The sequence below is a fragment of the Scophthalmus maximus genome, chromosome 2 (genome assembly GCF_022379125.1).
Source record: "Scophthalmus maximus strain ysfricsl-2021 chromosome 2, ASM2237912v1, whole genome shotgun sequence".
In the NCBI taxonomy this organism is placed as follows: Eukaryota; Metazoa; Chordata; class Actinopteri; order Pleuronectiformes; family Scophthalmidae; genus Scophthalmus; species Scophthalmus maximus.
The window spans coordinates 28,190,754-28,204,976 of NC_061516.1; the positions used below are offsets into that span (position 1 = coordinate 28,190,754).

The 14,223-nt window shown below is 42.3% G+C and overlaps 1 protein-coding gene across 2 annotated transcripts in view; it reads right to left on the reverse strand.

Moving 5' to 3' along the window:
* The window catches only part of fgf11a (fibroblast growth factor 11a), a 96,303-nt gene that overhangs the window by 12,680 nt on the left and 69,400 nt on the right, over positions 1-14,223 (reverse strand). For both annotated transcript variants that reach the window (XM_035626838.2, XM_035626839.2), the window contains one exon: positions 9,485-9,588. In XM_035626838.2, the coding sequence (XP_035482731.1) occupies positions 9,485-9,588 (104 nt within the window). The remainder of the gene's footprint in view (positions 1-9,484; positions 9,589-14,223) is intronic.

Sequence of the window (14,223 nt, forward strand, 5' to 3'; positions counted from 1 at the left end):
CAATATATCGGTCGGGCTCGTTTTTAAATGAAGCACATGAAACTACAAAAAAATAAATGCCAGTGTCATCGGGACCGTTGCTATTGAGTCAACATTGCAAATGGTTCACCACATTTAAACTCATTATATGAATCTCACTTTGAACCAATTGGTGCATCAAATGTGCAAACTGGCACTAACATATATCCCAACCTGATTTCAATACACGCGGGACAGCAGTGTTCGTCTCTCCCCTACAACTGCTTGTGAGAAAATGGGTTGCCTTTCTGCCTCCCTTGGCTCCCGATCAGCGATGCTCCATATTGGGTCACTAGTGTTGCTGTGTTCCTTTCTCCTCCAAGTGTAAAATCCACAATGTCATCTGGCCGAGTAAAGTTTTACTCTAGCCCCACTTTCCCCCTGTTAACTGCAGAGAGTTTGGCCAGAGCCGGTGCCGGGTATCGGAGTCCGGCCCAATTATGTCTGCCTGCCTCTGTCAGATTGTCTATACCTGGCTGAACATGGGTGTTTGTGCGGATGTGGAGGGTTTCTAAATTGCACAGGCTTGTGTGTGTGTGTGTGTTTGGGTGTGTGCGCGCGCGCGCGCCCTTTGGCTACATTTCACGACGGCGTGCAGCCCCCCCAATCACTCCTTCCTTCCCCACCACTTCCGACCGTCTCTCCCCGGAAGGCTTTTCCAGAGCACACAGCTAATAAAGTGGGCCAGGTCCGCGGCTGAGCACTATTTTTATCGGAAAAGCAATTTTCAGGAGGTGCCCACAGGTAAGCGGATCCCGGCGCGCCAGACAATGGAGCCATGACAAGGAATTTCCCCCTGCCATTAACCTCTGCTGGGCTACTCGCTATCGCCCCGGTGCTCCAGGAGCACTGCACAGCCACCGCAGAGGCCTGAATGAACCTGCTCCTACTCCCTGGATAAATATCAAAACCTCCAAAACCCACTGTTTTAAGTTCTTTCTCAGTTTGTAGGATATTTGCAGGGCATTAGACATGATGGAAACAGAGGCGGTCTGCGGGGAGTAAAGAGAGATGTGTGGTGACCAGATGGATAAATGTACTGCAGAGGTGAAGGATGAAGAGGAGGTGTGTATTGTTTGGGGATGTGTGAAGACAGATGGATACACAGCCCATCTGGCCTCTTTCTTCACAAAGCTCGTCTTTCCGGCTTTGCTAAGAACAAGTCTCTTCGAGTGCACAAAGTCATGCAGTTAAATCCGATTCGTATGATTAGTGCAGTAAAATGACATTTTAAATTGTTTAGATTTAAGTCACTCAGTAATTGGAACAATGAGGACTTTGGGAGTGTGAAAGATGAATGTGTTCTTTCCTCTCTGGCTCCCCCCCCCCCCGACACTGTCCAAGGTTATATTTCCTCCCCTGATGTGTCACAGGTGAATACACTGTACACTGCTTTTCCTATTCCAGGCAACACTTGCACACAAACCTTAACTGAGTTGACAATTTAAGTAAATTATTTTTTATGGTGGTTGAATTTTTTTTTTTTTAAATTGAGGTTGCGGTTAATAACTTTACTAAAACTTGCATTTACAGATTTTTTATTGGCCAGTTGGGGTACTGATTTGTTATCACCTTGTAACGTAGGTTTGTTGAAATTTGAAACATTATTCAAATATTATACAATTATTATTGACTTATGAATGGAAGTCAATCAATCACATTTCTTTCATATCTGTTTTGGTCGCCACCACCTCTAAAAAAGGAAATATTTAGTTCATTCGATTTTTCTACAATGTTAAACTGCTTGTCCTTTAGCTTTTGCTTTGGGAACTGAGTGCACTGCCAGTCATTCACACCGTTTTCGCAGATAAAAGTGGTTAGAGTGAACCACAACAGTAACTTTGCAGGTCGTAAAAAACTGAAACAGTTTGTTTCATAACTGTTTGTTTCGTAATGTGAAAAATTACGATCATGTTTCCCCAATCCCAAGATGACGTTTTGTTCTTGTCCACAACCCAAATATATTTACTTTACTGTCATAGAAGAGCAAAGAAACCAGAAAACATTCACATTTAGGAAGCTGAAATCAGAGAATTTTGACTTTCTTTTTTCATAAAAACTACTTGAACCGATTAATTGATTATCAAAATCAATTAATTTGGATGTGTTTGTTCCGTCGGAGGACGCCAGTGCCACGTGGAGGAACGCCACGTATCAAATTGGGACTTCGAATCACTGTGCACGCTCCTGAGAGCTCACCACCACCCACCACTCACCCATGGTACCCCGGACACGCCACCCCCGCCCCCCCTGCACCTTGCGCTGTATATTATATTACACATTAAATCACGTTATATTTGATGCCGTGTTGTTTCTTGTATTTGGTTCCATTTCCACCGTGTATCGTTCATAACAGACATGGTGCAGTTAAAGGACCGTGCCTTAAAGAGAAGGGGGGCGATGACAACGTGAGAAGGCAGAGCTGAACAAAACGGAGAGAGGAGGAAGGGGAGCAGAGGGGTAGAGGACAGAGCTGGGAAAAGGACAGCGGATAAGGGACACATCAAGACGTAGATGTATATTCTGAATAAAAGAGGTTCACGGGGTGACCGAAAGCAAGGGAGGAGGGACGTGGTGAGAAAAAAGGCAAACCACAAGAGAGGCCGACAGACGCGAATGGACAGGGAGTGAGACAGACTGACAGGCAAGTAAAAGCTGTACAAGTGAGACAGGGGGCAGGGGCAGTTGTTGCTCCCAGTGGAGACGTTATGTTCCGTTTGAGTCTGGGCCTGTCAGGTCATCTTTCTCCCCCCCCCAAGACAGCGACAACAATCAGCCCCGTCTGTTATTACCAGCGCTACGATCCAGCCTGTCCTGTCAATCAAATTGCCCCCGCCACGCTCGTCCCCTCGAGGACTTTGAGGAGCCCCTGGCCTTGAATACAGATTTGCATGTGTGTGTTGCATGGACACACACCAGCGAGATGTACATTTTGTATATTAGAAGGTCAAAAATGTTTTATCTGCTTCATCTCGTTTTAGTTCAATTCCGTTCCAAACTCATTTTTTAAGCTGAGACGTCAGCCGCTGCCCTTATTTTAAACATTTCAAGCTCTGTCCGCAGAAAAACGCCAATGCCTTGCAGGCACTGACTCCCCCTCTGTTCTCCTTCTCACCTCTATTATCATGTTGTTTTTATCCTCCCGAAACAGGGGGCTCATGTAAGGACAAAAAGGACGTTCGCTCCATCATTTAGCCTGTCACTCCCACTGCGCTTTATTCAGCTTGTACACAGCAACTCACAAATCCACAAACGGTTCAAGGCATTTGAAGTGTGTGCTATTGCTCCACACAGTGGATTCATTTGTGGAAACACACGTTTGGCCGTGTCTTTCCCCTTTTCAATCTCTTTGGAGTGATAGAGGAAGCACCAAATTGTTACTTGACTCGGGCCGTTCCTTATATATCTCTCATGGCTAAAGTGAGATGTTTGGCCGCCTACTTCTCCACTGAGGTGAATTTACAGGGTAAAGTGAGAGGTAAAGGTTCATTCCTCTTCAGCGAAATAACTTAGTGAAGTTGACAATGTGAGAGGGTAGAGCTGAGTTTGTCTGCAAGGGAAACACCACAGTGGATGTGAAAGTCATTGAACGTCATGTACAGAGATTTTAACCACAGATTAAATATAAAAAATGTGTGCTTATTGGTGCTTTTAAAAGTTGCTATGTCACTGAGCAAGGAGTTAAATATTCACTAGAACTAGAACTAGGCCAGACAATAATATCGTTTATCGCAATAATTCTGGCCCCATACATTATCTGACAAAAGGTAGTAGGCCTATATAGAACTGCTGCTTTGTAGCTCCCCCTGACCTTTGACCTCCTCACAGAGGAGACAGGGAAAAGAGAATGTCTCTATGGGCATCAGTGACCTTGAGCAAAAAATTGCTTGCGGGACTGTCCTGCCCTGACCACTTCTTTCCTTCCTCGAAGCCGGGTTTACTGGGGCTGACCCTCTTTGAGTCTTTTGTTGCCATGCTGATCATCGCCCAATTCAGTTTTTGAATCCTGCATTTTTGTTTTTTTAAATAATAAAAAGTAATATAACAATATTCGTTATGCATCAACATTGATTTTTATAAGCTACTCTCGGAAAAGGAAATTTTGCATCTATTTTTTGGGCATCACATCACTGACACTGGGCCACGTGACCATGTGACAGAAGATGTCAAAATAGTCAAGTGTCTAGAATAAATGAAAAATTTGTGACAATGACCCACAATTTGAGTGCCCGATATTTCAACGGATCCTCCCACGGTCATAACAGATGCAGTGTAGGTTACTTGGAGACTTGTAATTGCCCATAGGTGTGAATGTGAGTTTGGTGAACACCAACACCACAAATATTTAAAATATTTACAAAAGGTTTCATGATTAAATTACGATAGATTTGGAGATACAATTGAAGTTCTGCCACTTTCATGAGATAAATGAGCTGTAGTAGTAGAGGACTGGAGAACCTTAATAAGAATAAAACAGATGGAAAACCACTGCGGATGATGCAAAATGAAAAATTTAACAAAGAAGCATAAAGTGAAAATGATGCTACTGATAAATAACGATAAATGATCGCTCCTAGGAGGGCCAAAAGAGAAAAAAAACAACGTTCCCCTTTTTCTCTGAGCCATCACTGGCGAACGTACAGCTGGGAGAAGGCACTTAATTTTCAAATCCTTTAAATAAGTGTTGTAATTATCTGCTTGTGTGTGTGTTTGTGTGTGTGTGTGAGGGTGCAGAGGGGAGAGGGAGCCCCATGAAAGATTAATGCTGAGTAGCCACTGGAGCACTGCTGCAGCCGAGGTGAGCCTTTTGTTATTTCCACGAATGAGAATGAGGAAACACCTCTCCACCTTGATTACACTTTTTGCACTGACGCTGCGAGAGAAATATACTTTTCCTTGATTTGAGGAAGTGAAAACAAATCATGGAAATTGTAACCTGTCAACTTTGTCTCCTCGAAATCACATTCATAATAGTAATTTGCAACAGCAAACACGTTTTACAGGAAACATAATGCCACCTGCGTTTTTTTATTAATCCACAAAATTCAATCATCAAACATGGTTAGTTATTACCGCCACCAATTGGCACCGGTGCTGAATCACAACACAGATTTCGGTGCCTCACTTCGGTTCCTCAGCTATTTACGGAAATAGTTGCGCTGCGTATCGCAACATCACCACACGTGCCTTGTTAGCGTTACACTTAACTCTGGTGGCAACAATTAGTAATCAACAAATGTATCAATTTACAATATAGCAAACTGACATGCCTATGTAGTTACTCGATGTAATTAGTCCATATGTTTTTTTCTTTAATCATAAATAAATCATAAATAATCATAAATCATAATCCACTAAAATGCTTTAATGCGCATGTTGATTTGATTCAGATGTGCTCATAATATACAATCTGATCATTTAAACATCTCAACACAGACGTGATCCATTCTGCTGCCACCCTAATGAGCTGCTGCTCACTCCCGGGAACTATTGAGAGGCTCCATGATCCGGCGTTGCTGGGGGCAAAAATGGTCCATTGGAGCGAACAGAGTTGTCGTGACTCTCATCAGACGGCTCTGGTTAGTAGCCACTCCAACACGAGTCAACGAGACAACAAAATGCCTAAAGTTAAAATCATGTGTGGCTGTAATTCACTGAAAGGATTCTGACAGCGGGATGTATGGCATTTATTTGGTACTTGCCAGGGGAATAATTATACTATTCCGGAGTGAATCCAGATAAACGTACTGCGCCAGGAAATCTTTTTCCACTTTCTTTTACATGGAAAGATAGGACGTTAGCCGAGGCGGAGGTATGCGCTCTCCAGGTGCCCTTCTAGTTGAATGCTGAAATCTAACTGAAAGCATTTGCAATTCACATTCACTAACAATATTGCTATTATATATATATATATATATATATATATATATATATATATATATATATATAGTATATATATAGTATAGTATAGTATATATATAGTATATTTGACTTGTTAGCTGCTTCACTGTGTTCACTATCTAGTCACTAGTCACAATGTATACAGCAGGTTAATATAGATATTTATTTTATTGTAAACAGCAACCTACTGAGTCTGGAGAGTGAGCTACAAGAGCGGTGAGAGTTAACTACAACAGTAAAGTTCTGGGCCGTCAAACAAAGATGTGAAAAAAGGTGAACTGTGCAGTTGGGTAAAAACTCTCCATGTGTCTGTTGCCTTTTCCTTTCTTCTCTCCTCCTCCCTGCAATACAGACCACAGAACCAGGCACACGCCAACTAAAAAAGCCACTGTGTCAACATTGTCCCAATTATAAATGTTTGAAGAAAGCGCACATGAGAAATTAACCAACAACAGTTTCCCCTCATCCCACAGAGTCCCACACTGCAGTTGCCACTATAGACAGCAGAAGCAAATTGTGCAACCATGACCTAAAATGACACATTTACCAGAATATTATTTGGAAATTTCAACACGTTTACGTCAAAATATGACCTAGGATTTTTTTGATTCCTGCTTAGAGTTCAAGGAATGATGGTGGGGCCTAGTTTCCTGCACACGCTAACACATGAATAAGAGGGTTTCAAAGCTCCACACTGCCTCTCTCCAGACCCTGAGGGCAACGAGCACTAAACAGGCCTTCATCTTCTATTCCTGTTCCCCGTCTTCGTCTCTGTCTCTCACTGTGGCGCTCACGTTTATTCATGACAATAGCATTAGCATAGCATATAGTCTGAATTAAAAGGCAAAAAAAAATGTCCAGCTTCTCTTCTTAGTCCTCTCTCCTTTTCTCATCTCGGAGGGATTTTCTCAAAAAACGGTTCTCCTCTTCCCTTCGCTGGTTCTTTCCCTCTGTGAAAATTGGGTCAGCCTTCTCCTGTCAGGAGAATGCCTGGGAGGGTATAACCTCTAACTGTGTGTTTGTGTGTGTGTGTGTGTGTGTGTGTGTGTGTGTGTGCGTGTGTGCGTGCCGAGTACATGCAAGGTTTATACTGTCTATGGGGGTTCCAAGCCCTGAAAAGTCATTTTCAAGGACCATTTTCTGGGGCTTATTAGGGGAACTTCAGGTTTTGTTAGGGGGTGGGGGGGTTGCGGTCACAGTAAGATTAGAGTTAAATTGAAATATGTATTGGGGCTATCTCGGCTAGCTGTAAAAGGGGAAAAAAAGACAATGATGTAAAAAAATCCAGGGGGCTAATATCAGTTTTTTCAATATCATTTTGTTTGCAGTTGAAAAAAAGCATCGCAAATAATCAAATGTAACTTTCATTGAAAAGTTTTAGGAGGCTTGTGCTACTTCGTTGGCATGATCTATGGTCAGAAACGACCACAACTATTCAGAATAAGACCGATAATAAAAAAAAACAATTGGAATTCTTGTACACAGTAGTCAGAGATGAGGTAACAAAACAATTCCGGAGGCAACGAGGACTCAGTCCAAGCCAAACTTCCCAACTACTCTACTACTCTCATGCTGTGTGATTTGTGGACAGAGAACGCGACGGAACAAAAGTCCAGTTACATCTCACTGCAGGTAATGTTTGGTACAGCTGCTAGAATTAAGGACAGACAATTAACCATTGTGCACATGTTGAATCTCAACAGAGAGATGATCACAAACTGCGTACAGTACGTAGCAGGGGGATGACTTCAATGTATGGGTTCTTTCCGGGCTGATTTTTTTCATTGTTCCACCTGACCGAAAGCCTGTATCTTTCCCTCCTCGTCTCTGTACGGCAGCAGGAGACGGACTTTGAAGTGAGCGCACCGATGCACTTCAAACAAGATCGCACACACTTTGCCTGCGTGCCGAGAGGGAGGAAAAAAAAAGGGGCTGAAGAAAGAGCTCTGCTCCGCATCCCGACAGAGCGCTCTCTGATCCGTCTGTCTCCATCTATTCTTCCATCTACCTCTCAAATGTGCCACTTCTCTCTGCACATCAATGCAAACTTACTCCCGGGAAACATCAAATGAGCCGTTTTACGAGCTGTGGCATACAAGCGCTGCTGTGACCGATAGCAGGAGACAGTTTGATGCACAGATGCATTACAAAGAGTACGTGCAGTTTGAAATGTCGTCGCCGCAGCTTTTCACGGTGCGAGCAAAAACAATCCATGTTGGGAGTCTCCGATAGTCCCAGATGGCAGCATTTGGTCATGTGACGATGCTGCGTGTATCAATCACACTGTGCTTAGCAGGTGACTTAATTGTTAATATTATACCATAATAATGAAGCATATCTCTACAGGCAAATGACGTGATACTGTCTTTGTGTATGTCCAATTCACAAGTTTCGCATTTGTGACACATTCTACTCCACGTGTTAGTTCCCATGCATATACATTGCATGCTGTTTAGCATACGTGAATATGCTCAAAATGTCTCTGGACAAACTTAATTTAACAGACCGAACGAAGGATCGGCTGGACGAATAGTCACCTCGTAATTTTGAATGACAGGACTGAACCTCTAATTAAGGATTCTGAAAAAAGGAGGAGGAGCTGATTTGAGATAATTAACCACAAAGATTTCACAGTGAAGTTCAGTATGAAGGGAACAAGGGGTGAATTGTGATTCTGGTTTCCCCATATTATATTCTCATCTGCCTTTGGGCAGAAAATAAGGGTCTAACTCATTTCTTTTTTTCTTAATAATTCTAATCATTTCCAATTTTTTAAGTCAAACAACTAGTGTGGAGATTTTCATTGTTTCAGATCATGGTTATACACTGGGGCATTGTATCAGGAGCGACTGGACTTAGTTGTAGTTTCTTGAAGACGTTTCCCCTCTCGTCCAGTTGCTGCTGATTCAACGCCCGTGTGGATAACTCGTAACAGCTTTTACAGTGCACAAACGAATGCTGTTTTTTTAATTGGTATAAAATTTATATGCCCATCTGTATGGTGATTCTTCTTAAAACGCTGCACATTCATTTAGATTTGTGACACTTTTAATCTACTTGTTATACATATTAATCAGTTTGTCTTGTGTGTGTTGTATTGGTTGACAAAAGACTATGTCTGGGGATCTGGGCAAAGCAGATGAGATGCAAATACATTCATGTTTATACACTGCTTTTGCTTGGTTTAGATTATTCAAGATAATAGTTATGGGAATTTCATAGCAACTTTTGCAACTGTTTGCAATACCGTATGAATTACCTTTTGCTTTTTGTGAACTGCCTTTCTTCTTTAACTTTTAAGGGCTACGTCTGACGCCATTGCAGGTCAGTTTGATATAATCATCTCAGACCGGACACTTTTCTGCATCACTTCCATTTCAGCAAACACCACAACAACATCTCACGTGCAGCTGTCGCACAGTTGCCCGTACACTGAACCAAGTACGAACTAATACAAAGGCAGCAGCAGTGGGGTGGTGGGGTTTTTTTCAGCCAGGACTGCTGTAATAAAAGGCACAAATTAGATCTCTGAAAGGCATCACTGTGCTGTGTGTGCTGACCGTACCGAAGTGTAGAGGTAGCCCTCGCTGTTCATGGCAACATAGAGCCCTGTCTTGGTGCTCTGGATGGCCACTATCCTGAGCCCCACAGGAATCAAGTTGAACTGCACTGTAAAAAAAAACAACAACAACAAAGAGTAGAGTGGTGTTAGAGCAATCATTCTTTCTCTTAAACGCTCACAGTGCTTCCTCGTGGCGTAAAAAGACAATTGCTTTCCAGCCGTCTCCTATTTCATCCTCCCCTGCCGTACAGTGTAGCTGTCAGAGGCGGGAATAGGCAGTGTGTGAAGAAGGAGGGGAGGAGTGAAGGAGGGAGGGATTAGGTGAGCGGGATTTGGGAGTTATAAAGTCTGATTGCTGGTACACTGGATGGCCGACAACCCTGGAGTGACTGTACGGAGAATTCCCCCTGCATGAGTGAAAGAGAGAGAGAGAGAGAGAGAGAGACTGCACAGCTTAGCGGAGAGCTTTAAGAGTACAGTACATTCCAAAGTGACATCTCCTAAGCCTGTTTTGAATTCATTTCTTCCCTCCCGACACAGTAAAATCGCACATTGCATTGGACTTTTGCCGAGCCCCCCTCCTGCGGAAAACCTTGGATTTCTTATGTGCATAGCTCTCCATATAAACCATCTTCAACCTGGCCACCGGAGCAGCACTCGCACTGTGTGTATGTGTGTGTGTGTGTGCGCACGTTTGTGTGTGTATGAGCGCGCATTTTTTCTTTACGTTCTCATGCGTGCAAGTGTATGCAGATGTGCATCTCTGAACTTGTCTGTGAAATATGTCCGACATGTTTAAGTGCCTGTGGGGATTTGTCCTTCTCATACTGTATCTCTGGAGTGTGTGCTTCTCTGAAGTGATACTGACAAAATGGCCTCTGGCTCCCACCTGATCTGTGGCAGAGCAGTTTTTTATAAGGGATAGCGCATGCTTATCGGTGTGCATTAGAGGTGCACGATGGCAGATTTAACTTTGCATAGAGACAGGCTAGCTGTTTTCCCCATTTTTCCAGGTCTTATGCTAAGCTAAGCTAACTGGCCTCTGATTGTAGCTTTTGAGAAAAAAAAATATGTGTTAAACTGATGTATTTGCCCGAATTTCAGCAAATATGAGTAATTGATTATACTCATGCTACTATATTTAAAATTGTATATAATTACCTTGATTTCTTTTCCCCTCAAACTGTATTTTATGTAGATACTGCTTGTGGCATTTTCATTTGAATGAGTTCATTTGGACAAAATGCCTGGTAAAAAGATTTTGTTTACCAAGCTTTTTGTCGATTGTCTTTTTTCTTTGACAAATTATAAAGTGTAGTATTATAAAGAGGCAGCCTGGTTGTCAAAATGACAGATTTTTCACACAGATGAAATATTAAGTCTCAGGAGCTTGTTTTTCCAAATCACGGGGCCATTAGTCGCTATTAGGCAAATCAATTTCAAATCAGCAGTCCTGCCAACGTAATGGACGGAAGTTGAGATATCGGACAGTCAGGACAGTAATGTTTGTCCAGTTTGAATGTGCAAATGTCAGTAATCAAAACTGCACATGGGTCTCAACCGGTCCCCTTCTCTCCCCCCTCTCTATCCTCAGGACCAGGCTTTCTATTTGCTCGATCGATCGCTGCATCTCAAACAGTCGGTTTCGCAAATGAACAAAGTGTCACCAAAGACCATGGCTTGGATGACAAATAGAGCAGGGTGCGCATGCACTAACATGCACACACACACACACACACACCAGAACCTTCGCTATCGTGTTGATGACCCCACATAACCTGCTGCACACACTGAAAGAAGAACATCACCGCCAATAGTAAAAGAGAGTTGGGATAATAGTTTCTTTTTTTCCCCACCTGCTCGAAAATCAAAAGAAAATAGAAAAAAACAGAATAACCTTATTGTCATTTGCACGGTACAAGGAAGTACAGGTACATCCGAATTTGTCTTGTGTTACTCCCCAAGTCTACCAGGTACCTAAGTATGAAAATTAAATCAAAATAAAAGACAAAAAATAAATAAAAGGTATTAAAAACCACACAGTATAAATTGCAGAATGACTGTAAGGTCATCTGCAGGCCGGCACACTGCGATGCTGCTCTACAGTGTTGTATTGTGCAGCCCAGTTGGTCTCTACTGGAGTGAGAAGAGGATTACAGTCATCTTTGGGAAGTGACAAAGAGTTTAACTTCTAGACAGGAAGTGGCAAAGTCTTCATTTGGTTTCCCATGTGAATGATGCTGACTGGATAACAACATTTTGATGCGATAGATAGTTGTGAGTCCACAAAAAGAGGTGATCTTGGTGGATGGATGGAAAGACAAAATATGGGAATCTGAAACCGATGGTCAGTTTTGTTTCTTTTATCCATTGCATCAATCTTAATCATGGGTTTATATTGTAAGTACGACAAAGTTCCTCAAAAATTTAAGAAGAACTTTTGTTCACCCAAATCATAATCTTTTCATAAGTCTAAACCAAGCAAAAACCGAGCCATGACCATTCCACAAACTTAACCACGTGTTTATTATTGTAACCACGAGGACAACCTTAAAGGATCGGTCTGCAAAGGATTTAGTGCTCACCCCCTCACCTCCCCCTCCCCTTTAAAAGCGTGAAGTACAACCGGCAGTGGTCAACTTAAAAGACCCTCTCTAGAGCCCGCGTTTTGTTTGTCTGTTCTGGGCTGCCGTAGAAAGTAAACGAAAGCATGCACATCCAAACTTGATTAGCAGTAGGTGCTGGACAGAAGCGAAAGATCCTCTTCAGACAAAAAGGTCTAAAAACTGCCCTGTAATCAAAACGTTTGTGGGAGCGACAACTGGGACCAGTTGCACACATTGGTCTTTACTAAAACTGGTCTGCTAAGTCTGTCTTTGTTAAGACCAGTCATTAAAATGGACTTAAAGTCAGATGCACCAACCGAACTTAAGACTCGTCTGCCTGGTAGTAGCAAAGCGTGATTCTGTAAATGTCCAATTTTGGGCCAACAGACGATGATCCCTGTGACTGATGATGGCCACAACGATCACTGATGCTTATAAATTAATATTAAGTTCAATTTCCCCTGCCACACATGCCATCTCTTGCATAAAGCCGACTCCTGGCTACCGACACCTGGCTACTACCTACCTACCCCCCAACACACACACAAACACACACCCTGACCTGGAAATGCCAGATACGACTGAATTAGCTTAAGACCAGGCGTAAGACCAGTTGGTATAACGGTCCCCGAGGTGTGTGGACATTTATTGTCTTCTGGGCTACCATAGAAACATGGCGCTAAACCACGGCATACATGGATTCTGTGTCGTAGGACCCGCTCCCAAATGTAGCTATAAACAGCTCACTCTAAGTTAATGAAAAAATAACAATTCTCGGTTTCTGGTGATTATACACAAAATATAACTATGAATATTATTTTTCTAATACGTCATCCAAAATCCTACACACTGAACCTTTATGGAAGTACTAGTATAAATAGTGTACTGTAGTTAGTAGTAAGTGATGACATGAAGCTGTGGCAAAACTTCAATAAGGAAGATCTTTTCATTCACGTTCTGCCTTTATTCTCCTCTGGCAGACTTTCTACCATCAGGTCCTGTTCTAATCTGACTAATGTACCTTAAGGCTTTACTGTAATTTTCAACAGTATTCAAGTTGTCATCATCTACCGGCTGGCTTGTAGTTTAGACCTGCCTTTTCACCTGACTTCATATGGGCCTACACACTTAATGAAGGTGCTTCAAATCAATAATGTCTAAAGGCCAAGTCTCCGTTGCTAACCTCATAAATATTGTTATACACTTGCAACTTATCTCTTTTCATTGAGTGAGAAAGTTGTGGATTTTTTTGCGGATTTTTTTGCAGCAGGTATGTAGACTTTCTGTGTATTTAGTCTTATAATATTTTAGAAGTAAACACACAAAGAGCATCTCAGAATCGTCACTGCTCAATTTAAGATTTATTTTTTAACTACAAAACAGTGCATTAATATAAATAACAAAGTGAATTTACAGCATACACATAGAGCTAGGACGTCCCATTCAAAAATGATGTGCATCTGAGATTTTACTAGCTACTACAATGTTTAATATGTACAATTAAAAGTACTGTATTCTCAGTCAATTCTATTGGCAAATGTTTAAATCGTTCTGATTTCATTACACTTACAAGAACTTCAAAAAACATCAGCATCTTGAAACGAGCCGGGCGGTTGATTTGCATCGGCAGCAAATGAAATCGCCTCTCTGCTTTCACACACTGTCAAAAAAAGAGCCTTAAAGACTCAATAGTGGATTAAATGAATTGCAGCCGTGCTTCATGGCTGATTTCCCCGGTGGTCGATGACTCTGACGACAGCTCCCCTCACTCTCCTGTTATTTAACTTTTACCCCCCCCCCCCCCAGGCTTTCCTCATTCCTTATCGGTCTCCCTTTCAGTCCATTTGACTTTCCCTTTCTTCTCTTCTCTTCTCTTTCCCCATCTCGTCATGAATTACCAACCCTTTCTTATCTCATTGTTTTTTTAATACATCTCAACTGTTCTTCTTCCTTATTTGTTCCCTATCAATTCCCTTGTTGCCAGCTGTCGTTTCCCACAGACCTCTGAAACCAATACTTTTCCATCCGCAGCCATTCATCTTTGTCCCACTTTGCCCCGCAGCCATCTCTGTCCGTGACATCAATCACTCCTCTTGTCTCTGCCTCCACTCTTTGTATCCCCTGTCCTCACTTCTC